We start from the raw sequence: 13,746 nt of genomic DNA on the forward strand, positions 1-13,746 counted from the left end.
ATTCTTTAAAAAATGAACTGAGAGTGTCCATAGACAAACATAGGAACAGTGGAGCATCAGAAGACTGCAGTAGGGAGGAGCCTATAGAAACAGACACACAGTGTGCCTCAGGCAGCACCAATCAGGACGTAGACACTGACTGTCCCAGTACAGACCAGTCAGAGACAACTGACCAGCAACGTCTGTACAGATCCACAGACATAATTCATCAAGATATGTTAAAAAGTGATGAAATCACTAACACTGATGACAAATACAACGCAAAGGATGTTCGCAACAACACAGATGAATTTACAGACAAGCACAACATACTGACCTGGTTAACAGACAGTGAAACCAATCCAGCAAGCAGCAGTACACAGGAAACATGTACAGATGATAAGCAAATCCAAGACTTACCAACACCTGATGATGATTTGACCAGAGACCTTGCTAACCCTACTGCAGTAAGAGCTGGTAAACCTCAAGACTTACCAACACCTGATGATGATTTGACCAGAGACCTTGCTAACCCTACTGCAGTAAGAGCTGGTAAACCTCAAGACTTACCGACACCTGATGATGATTTGACCAGAGACCTTGCTAACCCTACTGCAGTAAGAGCTGGTAAACCTCAAGACTTACCAACACCTGATGATGATTTGACCAGAGACCTTGCTAACCCTACTGCAGTAAGAGCTGGTAAACCTGACACCAGTGGAACACCATCTTCAAACAACACAACTGTGATTCTAACCATGATCAGGACTGAACCTGTTTCTGAGGAGCAGCAGCATACAGTCGCTGAAACGGAGACTGTTGTTGGTACTACAGGACAGACTGAGGAGCCAGGATGTGGGTCTAGCATTGAGGTGAAGGTGAGAGGGGAGACCTACCCACACTCAGATTCAGACAGTATCACTGGGGCAGTAGTGGAGACAGGAGAGACCGATACTGGGAATGACAGGGTGGTGTCTTGTCTCTCTGAAACTATGCTGTCCTCTGAAGTGACAGAGAGAGCACCTGCAGAGGCAAAGTCTACAGCCGGGCCTTCTCACCCAACAAGTCCCCAGGGACCAACCTCAACCCCAGGTCCAACCAGTGGCCCTCCCCCTGGCACCACCTCCATCCGAGCCACCTTCTCCCTCGGTTCCCCGGTGGAGAAGCCCCTCCAGCTGCCTGCCCTCTTCAGTGGTCTGAGGACCCTAAAGAAGGGAGCGGCAGGGTCGGATCAGGACATAGTGGCCCTGATCAAACCACCATCACCATCAGACCTGGGTGTGAACAAGCCTGTGAGGAGAGAGCAGAAGACGGTTCGCAGGAGGCAGGGGACTTTCTTGGACCAGCTCTCCCAGCTCCTGAACATGGAGAAGGATGACAACAGTAAGATGAAGGAGTCTACAGGAGAGGAGAGTAAGGAGTCTACAGGAAAGGAGATGAGGGAGTCTACAGGAGAGGAGAGTAAGGGGTCTACAGGAGAGGAAACGAGGGAGTCTACAGGAGAAGAGAGGAAGGAGTCTACAGGAGAGGAGAGGAAGGAGTCCGAGCCGTCAGAAGAGTCTAAAGAATTCAGCGATGAACCTGAGGAAGTGAGGGAGGTGAAAGAGAAGACAGAGAAGGATACAGAGACAGAAAAAACAGAGCAGGATACAGAGACAGAAAAGACAGAGCAGGATACAGAGAAAGAGAAGACTCAAGGACGGTCTGTGATAAAGCCTCCGGAATCTTCAGAACCTTCTGAGACTCTAGAAACGAAGGAACCTAAGGAACCTCAGAAGCCTCCCTCCAGGGCGGAGGTGGCATTTGATGAGTTCAAGGCCTTTTTCGTCCCCAGGCCCCTGAGGTGGGACCAGGATGCAGTGAAGCGGAAGGCCTGGATCTTTGAGAGAACCTTCAAGACTCCTGAAAAGAAAACTGATTCAAAAGTATGTTGTCTTGATCTGACCATCATTTCTCTCTATCGTCTGATATGAGTCAATGGGGTAATCAGTTAGGAACATTATTTTGTCGTTGTTGAAGAGTTCCCTAATGTTGTAGGAACTTTCACAGTTTGCTGGGACATTCATTTATGTGTTAAGTGCTTAATGCCTGAAATATAGACTGTCTTTAAATAATTTTTAAAAAAATATTGTGGCTCTGCCCACCAGTTGCGGGCGTCGACCCCAGGTGATGGAGAGGACCGGTCCACCCCAGGCCGTCTGCAGGCCATCTGGCCCCCAACTAAGGAGGAGAAAGTGGGACTGAAATACACAGAAGCCGGTAAGGACCCAAAGGACAAAAAGCAATGTATAGTAAACAAATATCCACTATGGGTGGAACCCTACGCTAACTTGAGGTATGCCTCTGATTATATAACAGATTCAATGATGTCACAGAGAGTTGCATGAAAATTCAAGTTCTATGTACAGGTCTCAAGTTAGGATTCAGCCCGTGGCCTTGACCCATGCAGCCAGCCAGGCCAGCTCTTAGCTGTGACTAACTGAGCTCTATGGGTTCAATTCCATTTTTATTACAGTCAATTCCAATTCCATTTGCCTCATTGAAAATAATTGGAATTTCAATGTACTTCCTAAATTGTCTGGAATATAAATTAAATTAACCCCGTCTGAAAGTTACAGTATGCAATAGAGACAGAACAGTGGATAGGTAGAGAGAGAGAGTGAGAGTGAAATTGAGAGAGAGTCAATGCTCTCTGTAGTAAATGTAAAATCCCATGGTCTAACGGGAAGGTAAATACTCATACTATACAAATGGGAAGGTCAACAATCCTCCACCCTGTCCCTGTGATTGTCCACAGCAGAAGGCTGCCTGGTCTCTAGACGACTGATGTCACAAGGGCATTGTTTTGGGACAGGGCTGTGTGTGCTATGGTGCCAGGAACTGTTACGTTCACTTCTTAAATTCTTATCCATCCGATAACACATCAAGTGTGTTTGGCAGGGGCCACTCCTTGTGCTCACACAGGCACCAGCTGATTATCATAGAAATACACAGTACCAGTCAATAGTTTGGACACACCTACTCATTCAAGGGTTTTTCTCTATTTGTACTATTTTCTACATTGTAGAATAATAGTGAAGACATCAACACTATGAAATAACACATATGGAATCACATAGTAACCAAAATAAAGTGTTAAACAAATCAAAATATATTTTATATTTTACATTCTTCAAAGTAGCCACCTTTTGCCTTGATGACACCTTTACACACTCTTGGCATTCTCTCAACCAGCTTCACTTGGAATGCCTGTCCAACAATGCCTGTCTTGAAGGAGTTCCCACATATGAGGAGCACTTGTTGGATGCTTTCCCTTCACTCTGCGGTCCAATTCATCCCAAACCATCTCAATTGGGTTGAGGTCAGGTGATTGTGGAGGCCAGGTCATCTGATGCATCACTCTCCTTCTTGGTCAAATAGCCTTTACACAGCCTGGAGGTGTGTTGGTTCATTGTCCTGTTGAAAAACAAATGATATTGCCACTAAGCTCAAACAGTGTCACCAGCAAAGCACCCCAACACAATCATCCATTCACCTCCTTTGCATCTCACAAAGACACGGCGGTAAGAACCATGAGAGCCAGTTTCCTCAGAGCACTTGATGGTTCTTGCGACAGCACTTGAAGAAACTTTCAAAGATCTTGACATTTTACAGATTGACTGACCTTCATTTTTATTTAACTTTTATTTAACTAGGCAAGTCAGTTAAGAACAAATTCTTATTTTCAATGACGGCCTAGGGACAGTGGACAGAACGACAGATTTGTACCTTGTCAGCTTGGGGATTTGAACTTGCAACCTTCCAGTTACTAGTCCAACGCTCCAAGCACTGGGCTACCCTGCCGCCCCATGTCATGTCTTAAAGTAATGATGGATTGTAATTTCTCTTTGCTTATTTGTGCTGTTCTTGCCATAATATGGGCTCAAACGCATTAAGAAGAAAATAAATTCCACAAATTAACAAGGCACACCTGTTAATTGAGATGCATTCCAGGTGACTACCTCATGAACTGGTTGAGAGAATGACAAGATTGTGCAAAGCTGTCATCAAGGCAAAGGGTGGCTACTTTGAAGAATCTAAAATATATTTCATTTGTTTAACACTGTTTTGGTTACTACGTGATTCCATATGTGTTGTTTCATAGAATTGATGTCCTCACTATTATTCTACAATGTAGAAAATAGTAAAAATAAAGAAAAACCCTTGAATGAGTAGGTGTGTCCAAACTATTGACTGGCAGTGTACATCTATAAATAGTTGTCATGAGAATCTTTAGGAGAACACATATAAAATGTACGGTAACCATATGGAAATGTATTTTTTGATTATACAGACTTACTGCCGCCTTGTGGTTCAGTTGTATATTTCATCACGGTCTGCTTGTCCTCCAGAACACCAGGCAGCCCTCCTGCAGCTGAAGAGAGAATGCAACGAGGAGATGGAGAAGATACAGGTCAGTAGAGCACAGTACTACAGGTCAGTGAAGCACAGTACTACAGGTCAGTGAAGCACAGTACTACAGGTCAGTGAAGCACAGTACTACAGGTCAGTGAAGCACAGTACTACAGGTCAGTGAAGCACAGTACTACAGGTCAGTGAAGCACAGTACTACAGGTCAGTAGAGCACAGTACTACAGGTCAGTAGAGCACAGTACTACAGGTCAGTGAAGCACAGTACTACAGGTCAGTGAAGCACAGTACTACAGGTCAGTGAAGCACAGTACTACAGGTCAGTGAAGCACAGTACTACAGGTCAGTGAAGCACAGTACTACAGGTCAGTAAAGCACAGTACTACAGGTCAGTAGAGCACAGTACTACAGGTCAGTAGAGCACAGTACTACAGGTCAGTAGAGCACAGTACTACAGATCAGTAGAGCACAGTACTACAGGTCAGTGAAGCACAGTACTACAGGTCAGTGAAGCACAGTACTACAGGTCAGTAAAGCATAGTACTACAGGTCAGTAAAGCACAGTACTACAGGTCAGTAGAGCACAGTACTACAGGTCAGTAGAGCACAGTACTACAGGTCAGTAGAGCACAGTACTACAGATCAGTAGAGCACAGTACTACAGGTCAGTGAAGCACAGTACTACAGGTCAGTAAAGCACAGTACTACAGGTCAGTAGAGCACAGTACTACAGGTCAGTAGAGCACAGTACTACATCTCCTTTGCTAACTGCGACCCAGACACAGATTTACAGACCTGGAGGTCCTACAGCTGTTTTTCCTCTTCCTTTACATAAAATACAAAAATTAGTTTCCTAACCCTAACACAACCCTAAACCTAACACACTCCTAACACAACCCAAACCCTAACACAACCCTAAACCTAACACACTCCTAACACGACCCTAACACAACCCTAAACGTAACACACTCCTAGCACAACCCTAAACCTGACACACTTCTAACACACTCCTAACACACTCCTAACACAACCCTAAACCTAACACACTCCTAACACAACCCTAACACAACCCTAAACCTAACACACTCCTAACACAACCCAAACCCTAACACAACCCTAAACCTAACACAACCCTAGCACAACCCAAACCCTAACACAACTCCAACACAACCCTAACACAACCCAAACCCTAACAACCCTAACACAACCCTAACACAACCCAAGCCCTAACACAACCCTAACACAACCAAACCCTAACACAACCCTAAATCTAACACACTCCTAACCCTAACACAACCTTAAACATAACACAACTCTAACACAACCTTAACCCTAACACAATCCTAACAGAACCCCAACACAACCCTAACCCTAACACAACCCTAACCCCAACACAACCCAAACACAACCCTAACCCTAACACAACCTTAACTCCAACACAACCCTAACCCCAACACAACCCTAATCCCAACACAACCCTAACACAACTCTAACACAAACCTAACCCCAACACAACCCAAACACAACCCTAACCCTAACACAACCCTAACCCAAACACAACCCTAACCCTAACACAACCCTAACCATAACACAACCCTAACCCTAACACAACCCTAACCTCCAACACAACCCTAACACAACCCTAACCTTAACTGCAGGACGACTTTGGAAAGCAGCTGCGCCAGGTGAGAGGGGACAATGAGGAGCGTGTATTCCACCTGGAGTGCAACCTGGCCCGGCTACAGAGCGACCTGGCCCTGGGTGCGCACCACCGTCGTGGAGACCTCCGAGACGTTGCCGTATCCACGGGAGATGACCTCTCACAACGGACCGTCCACAACGTGTGCGTCCAGACGGACCGTCAAACCTTTATCAGAACCCCTGAGGATGAGGAGGGAGGTGTCAGGCTGGGCCCCCAACCCCCCCTCAACGTGCCTAAGAGACTGGGCCTGGCTTCTATCAGTCTAAATCTGTCTGGACAGGCTACCTCTCCCTCTTCTCCCTCTTCTTCCCCCCTTCTCCCTCCTCCACCTCCCCCTCCTCCTTTCCCAAAACAGACCCAGGGACTTGACGGCCCTCCTCCAACCTCTACACCAGGTTGCAACCCTCAACCCCCTCCACCTCCACCAGGCTACAGCCCTCCACCCCCTCCACCTCCACCAGGCTGTGTTCCCCCTCCCCCTCCAGGTGTGTTGGTGGATAAACCCCACAGGAAGCCTGCTGTGGAACCAGCCTGTCCCATGAAGCCTCTGTACTGGACCAGGATACAGATACAGGACAAGTAGGTGTTACATCTAACTATCAATCAATCAATCAAATGTTTCTTTCCCCAACGTTGTATTTTTCTTCTACAAGGTAACAAAGCTCTTCCATTTTTACACTGTAATCACCATTGTAAAGTTGTTTTCTACTTTGCAAAATACAGACCAACCACTGATCCCACCCTGATGTTCACGCTTATCCCTGATCCCGCCCACCTTGATGTTCACACTTATGACTGATCCCGCCCACCTTGATGTTCACACTTATCACTGATCCCGCCCACCTCGATGTTCACGCTTATCACTGATCACGCCCACCTTGAGGTTCACACTTATGACTGATCCCGCCCACCTTGATGTTCACACTTATCACTGATCCCGCCCACCTCAATGTTCATGCTTATCACTGATCCCGCCCACCTCGATGTTCACGCTTATCACTGATCCCGCCCACCTTGATGTTCACACTTCACTGATCCCGCCCACCTCGATGTTCACGCTTATCACTGATCCCGCCCACCTCGATGTTCACGCTTATCACTGATCCCGCCCACCTTGATGTTCGCGCTTATCACTGATCCCGTCCACCTCGATGTTCACGCTTATCACTGATCCCGCCCACCTCGATGTTCACGCTTATCACTGATCCCGCCCACCTCGATGTTCACGCTTATCACTGATCCCGCCCACCTCGATGTTCACGCTTATCACTGATCCCGCCCACCTCGATGTTCACGCTTATCACTGATCCCGCCCACCTCGATGTTCACGCTTATCACTGATCCCGCCCACCTCGATGTTCACGCTTATCACTGATCCCGCCCACCTCGATGTTCACGCTTATCACTGATCCCGCCCACCCCGACGTTCACACGTATAACACATCACAGGACACGTCTAAAATAATTATAATCAAAAGAAGCAGTAGCAGACATCAATCAGCAGCTAGCATGGTTCTGAATGTTAGGAAGAAAACCTGTAAAAGAACCCCAGATTTTCCTACACTTAGTATTTCCTGACATTGTAGGATATTTAGTATACAGTGCCTTGCGAAAGTATTCGGCCCCCTTGAACTTTGCGACCTTTTGCCACATTTCAGGCTTCAAACATAAAGATATAAAACTGTATTTTTTTGTGAAGAATCAACAACAAGTGGGACACAATCATGAAGTGGAACGACATTTATTGGATATTTCAAAACATTTTAACAAATCAAAAACTGAAAAATTGGGCGTGCAAAATTATTCAGCCCCTTTACTTTCAGTGCAGCAAACTCTCTCCAGAAGTTCAGTGAGGATCTCTGAATGATCCAATGTTGACCTAAATGACTAATGATGATAAATACAATCCACCTGTGTGTAATCAAGTCTCCGTATAAATGCACCTGCACTGTGATAGTCTCAGAGGTCCGTTAAAAGCGCAGAGAGCATCATGAAGAACAAGGAACACACCAGGCAGGTCCGAGATACTGTTGTGAAGAAGTTTAAAGCCGGATTTGGATACAAAAAGATTTCCCAAGCTTTAAACATCCCAAGGAGCACTGTGCAAGCGATAATATTGAAATGGAAGGAGTATCAGACCACTGCAAATCTACCAAGACCTGGCCGTCCCTCTAAACTTTCAGCTCATACAAGGAGAAGACTGATCAGAGATGCAGCCAAGAGGCCCATGATCACTCTGGATGAACTGCAGAGATCTACAGCTGAGGTGGGAGACTCTGTCCATAGGACAACAATCAGTCGTATATTGCACAAATCTGGCCTTTATGGAAGAGTGGCAAGAAGAAAGCCATTTCTTAAAGATATCCATAAAAAGTGTTGTTTAAAGTTTGCCACAAGCCACCTGGGAGACACACCAAACATGTGGAAGAAGGTGCTCTGGTCAGATGAAACCAAAATTGAACTTTTTGGCAACAATGCAAAACGTTACGTCTGGCGTAAAAGCAACACAGCTGAACACACCATCCCCACTGTCAAACAGGGTGGTGGCAGCATCATGGTTTGGGCATGCTTTTCATCAGCAGGGACAGGGAAGATGGTTAAAATTGATGGGAAGATGGATGGAGCCAAATACAGGACCATTCTGGAAGAAAACCTGATGGAGTCTGCAAAAGACCTGAGACTGGGACGGAGATTTTTCTTCCAACAAGACAATGATCCAAAACATAAAGCAAAATCTACAATGGAATGGTTCAAAAATAAACATATCCAGGTGTTAGAATGGCCAAGTCAAAGTCCAGACCTGAATCCAATCGAGAATCTGTGGAAAGAACTGAAAACTGCTGTTCACCAATGCTCTCCATTCAACCTCACTGAGCCCGAGCTGTTTTGCAAGGAGGAATGGGAAAAAAATTCAGTCTCTCGATGTGCAAAACTGATAGAGACATACCCCAAGCGACTTACAGCTGTAATCGCAGCAAAAGGTGGCGCTACAAAGTATTAACTTAAGGGGGCTGAATAATTTTGCACGCCCAATTTTTCAGTTTTTGATTTGTTAAAAAAGTTTGAAATATCCAATAAATGTCGTTCCACTTCATGATTGTGTCCCACTTGTTGTTGATTCTTCACAAAAAAATACAGTTTTATATCTTTATGTTTGAAGCCTGAAATGTGGCAAAAGATCGCAAAGTTCAAGGGGGCCGAATACTTTCGCAAGGCACTGTATATAGAATACTAGGTGATGTCATCAAATATGACATCACCTAGTTCCATCATTGTCATGTTGATAGAGCATGTTTTGATTTCCATTTTGATAAGATGTACATTTTACCTGCAGTAGCAGCAAAAAAAAAACAAATATTTTTTGTTGTCGTGGCAGTTGATATTTAACAAGGTTATATCCCCTACAACCACATCCTGGGGTCCTTTTTCCTAAAGTTCCCTAAGAATGGACAACTCCATCCCACTGGGTACAGACGTCATTTCAGCGTCTAGTTTTAATTTACATTTGTTTGAGTTGTCAACAATAAATGTCTTTGGATGTTAAGCGTTGGGTGATAAATAAATAAAAAATCCCTCACATTGATGACTTTTTCCAAATCCAATCAGTTTTCCATGTTAATTCAACGTCACATTTCATTTCTGTTTTTTAATTATATGGAAACAACGTTGATTCAAGCAGTTTTGGCCCAGTGGGACATTTGTCAGTTATATTATTATCCAGCAAATACAATATATGTGGAGTAAAATAAATCAGATGTATACTGAACATATACTGTATACTGAAGCTTCTCATACGAATGCTGTAATTTTATCTAAAACATCAGGTGTACGCCGACCCCAGCTAAGTAACTCATGCAAAGAGTTAAAGCACAATTATGTGTTTTATCTCCAGTACTTTGCCATGGTTGTCAGTTATGTAGCTGCTCTACTGATAATCTCAGTGTGTCTTTGCTGGGATGACACAATCAGTCTACTACCGGGGAATACCAACACCAAACACATTGGTTCACCGTTCCACTGGAGCGGACAGTACACAGCATACCATAATGTTCTGAATAATGGCCAAGTCAATCCTCGCTCCCTATTCCACTGAACCGCTTAGGCGTAACAAACACAGGTCCAACACTTATCAGAAACTTTTAAACTACCTGTTCACTACCCTCCTACTCTCTGGGGATGTGCAACTCAATCCTGGGCCTAACATCACCGAGCCAGCCTCAACCCTGGGCTTAACATCACCGAGCCAGCCTCAATCCTGGGCCTAACATCACTGAGCCAGCCTCAACCCTGGGCCTAATATCACCGAGCCAGTGATACTCACCGGAGTGGAAAGCGGTGGATGGCCTCGTCCACTGATCGTCACCGCTGTGGAAGTGGGTGAGTGCTATGGTCCCATGGTTTCTCTCGACTCACCCGGCTCCAGGATAGATTTTGACTCTTCAAACATACTCAAGTCGCTATATGCGATCGCTGACTCTGCTTCTGGTACGCAAGCTGTTTTAATTAGTTCCCCGCATCCAGTGCAGGCGGGGGGGATTGTTAATTGCGTTACCGAACTGCCCCTAATCAAATCGAAACCCAACCGCCAGAAAACACAGAAAATGTAACTTTTTTCAATGTGTCAATCCATCTCGAGTCATCTGGGACCCACGAGCTAAGCCCAAGGGACTACTAGGGGGGCACTTGAACATTCGTAGTGTCATTCCAAAAAGTGATCAAATTCAACATCTACTCACAGACTCCAACCTTGACTTCCTCTGCCTCTCAGAGCCCTGGCTCCATAAAACATCTCCATATGCTGCTGTGATTGTGATTGGCCACAATGTCTTCAGGAGAGACAGGATTGGAGGAAGAGGAGGGAGGGGGTGTGATGATTTACATTAAAGAACATATCCGATGTAAACAAATTGAGTGGTCATGTGATAATGAACTAGAATGTATTGGCCTGAACGTTACACTGTCTCCGCCAATGTCTTTTTCCCTTATTGGAATGTAAAGCCGGATCAACTAAGAATACCTAAGAGTGAATTAAACTATTTTGAAAACGCAATTAAGGGAATTAACTGGAATGATCTCTTGTCCTAAACAGATGTAGAAGCTGATAGTCAGGTTTTTCTATCCACAATCCAGACTACAAAAATGGTTTCCTAAAGAAAATCAAATCCAAACCTGGCCAAAAGAGCACTCTTCCTTGGCTAAATGGAGAAATCTGGAAATTGATGAAAGAACGAGATTATGCTCTAAAAATAGCCCTAAGATCCAAATTAGAGCATGACAGACGTAGGTTTACCATGTTGAGAAATAAGGTGATGAAAGAAATCAGACAGGCCAAGGCAAACTTTTTTATTAACATAATTGGTGAAGCAAAGGGAAATTCTAAATTGATTGGGAGAATCTAAAAAAAGTTAACAGGGAAAGACCATAGTAACACTGCAAAAAGACTAGAAATCATGGTGAATAACAATATAACACAGGATGCAGTCGAAATAGCAATAGCCTTCAATTCCTACTTTATTGACTCTGTCAGGGTACTGACACAGGACCCCTCCACTGGTTTCTTGGGCTCAGTGCTAGGAAATGATGCTCAACCTGTCTTCATCATAAGGGAGGTTTCTGAGTCAAAGGTGAACAAGGTGATTAGCTCACTAAAGAACTCTAAAGCCAAAGATGTGTTTGGGCTGGACTCTACCTTTCTTAAAAACTACAAAGAGTCACTCATTGGCCCCATTACTAAGGTCACCAACACATCTATTGGTCAGGTGGTGTTTCCAAGGGTCTGGATGTCGGCCATAATAACGGCCATCTTTAAATCGGGCGACCCTGCTGACGTGAGTAACTACAGGCCCATTAGTATACTACCTGTGGTGTCAAAAGTTGTTGAAAAGTGTGTAGCAGAACAACTGATTGCCCACCTCAACAACAGCCACTTCACATTACACTCCATGCAGTTTGGCTTCAGAGTGAAACACTCCACAGAAACGGCCAACTGCTTTCTTCTGGAAAATGTGAAGTCCAAGATGGACAAAGGGGGCGTTGTTGGGGCTGTGTTTCTGGAACCTAAGGAAGGCGTTTGATACTGTTAACCATGAGATTCTCATCACAAAATTGTCCAAGTTCTACTTTTCTTCCGATGCCTTGAGATGGATGAAATCATACCTTGAAGGCAGAACTCAGTGTGTCAGAGAAAGCAATGAGCTGTCGCCCACTCTTAGCAATGATGTGGGTGTGCCCCAAGGGTCAATACTGGGGCCCCTCCTGTTCAGCCTGTACATTAATGATCTGCCTTCTGTCTGTACTGGGTCTGAAGTTCAAATGTATGCAGATGATACAGTGATATATGTGCATGCAAAGAGCAAACAACAAGCTGCACAAGAACTCACTACTGTAATGGTCCAGGTTACAAAGTGGCTCAGTGACTTGTGTTCGCATCTCAATGTGAAAAAAACTGTTTGCATGTTCTTCACAAAGAGGGCAACAGATGCTACTGAGTCAGATGTCTACGTGTAGGGGAGAAGCTCCAGGTGGTATCTGGTTTTAAGTACCTTGGCATCATACTTGATTCCAACCTCTCTTTTAAAAAGCATGTGAAAAAGGTCATTCAGATAACCAAATTCAACCTAGCTAATATCCGATTTATACTAAATTGTTTGACTACAGAGGTAGCAAAACTGTACTTCAAATCTATACTCCCCCACTTAACATACTGCTTGACTAGTTGGGCCCAAGCTTGCTGTACAACATTAAAACCTACTCAGTCTGTCTACAAACAGGCTCTCAAAATGCTTGATAAGAAACCCAATAGCCATCATCACTGTTTTGTGCAGTACACCGACGCATGTCTTGTATTCAAGATCCTAAATGGCCTGGCTCCCCCTCCACTCAGTATTTTTGTTAAACAGAAAACCCAAACATATGGCAGCAGATCCACAAGGTCTGCCATGAGAGGTGACTGTATAGTTCCCTTGAGGAAAAGCACCTTTAGTAAATCCGCTTTCTCTGTGAGAGCTTCCCATGTCTGGAATACACTGCCATCAGACACACATAACTGCACCACATATCACACTTTCACAAAATGCATGAAGACATGGCTAAAGGTCAATCAGATGTGTGAACATCATCCCTAGCTGTGTATTGCCGCTTTCCATGTTGTCTGTTGTCTGTAGCTTGTGAGGTGTGTTGCTTTTATGAATTTTGTCTTGCTGCTTTTTGTTCTATGTTGCTCTGTCTGTATGCTATGTCTTGCCTGTTCTATGTTGCTCTGTCTGTATGCTATGTCTTGCCTGTTCTATGTTGCTCTGTCGGTATGCTATGTCTTGCCTGTTCTATGTTGCTCTGTCGGTATGCTATGTCTTGCCTGTTCTATGTTGCTCTGTCGGTATGCTATGTCTTGCCTGTTCTATGTTGCTCTGTCTGTATGCTATGTCTTGCCTGTTCTATGTTGCTCTGTCTGTATGCTATGTCTTGCCTGTTCTATGTTGCTCTGTCTGTATGCTACGTCTTGTTTGTCCTATGTTGCTCTGTCTGTATGCTATGTCTTGCTTGTCCTATGTTGCTCTGTCTGTATGCTATGTCTTGCTTGTCCTATGTTGCTTTGTCTGTATGCTACGTCTTGCTTGTCCTATGTTGCTCTACGTGTGCTCACTGCTCATTGATTG

At 44.6% G+C, this 13,746-nt stretch overlaps 1 protein-coding gene across 1 annotated transcript in view; it reads left to right on the plus strand.

Annotated features, from left to right (window-relative positions):
* The window catches only part of LOC139415690 (uncharacterized), a 69,280-nt gene that overhangs the window by 23,734 nt on the left and 31,800 nt on the right, over positions 1–13,746 (plus strand). The window contains exons 4-6 of the mRNA XM_071163808.1: positions 2,127–2,238; positions 4,371–4,432; positions 6,048–6,670. Of these exons, the coding sequence (XP_071019909.1) occupies positions 2,127–2,238; positions 4,371–4,432; positions 6,048–6,670 (797 nt within the window). The remainder of the gene's footprint in view (positions 1–2,126; positions 2,239–4,370; positions 4,433–6,047; positions 6,671–13,746) is intronic.

Source organism: Oncorhynchus clarkii, chromosome 8, assembly GCF_045791955.1.
Source record: "Oncorhynchus clarkii lewisi isolate Uvic-CL-2024 chromosome 8, UVic_Ocla_1.0, whole genome shotgun sequence".
NCBI classification, from domain to species: Eukaryota; Metazoa; Chordata; class Actinopteri; order Salmoniformes; family Salmonidae; genus Oncorhynchus; species Oncorhynchus clarkii.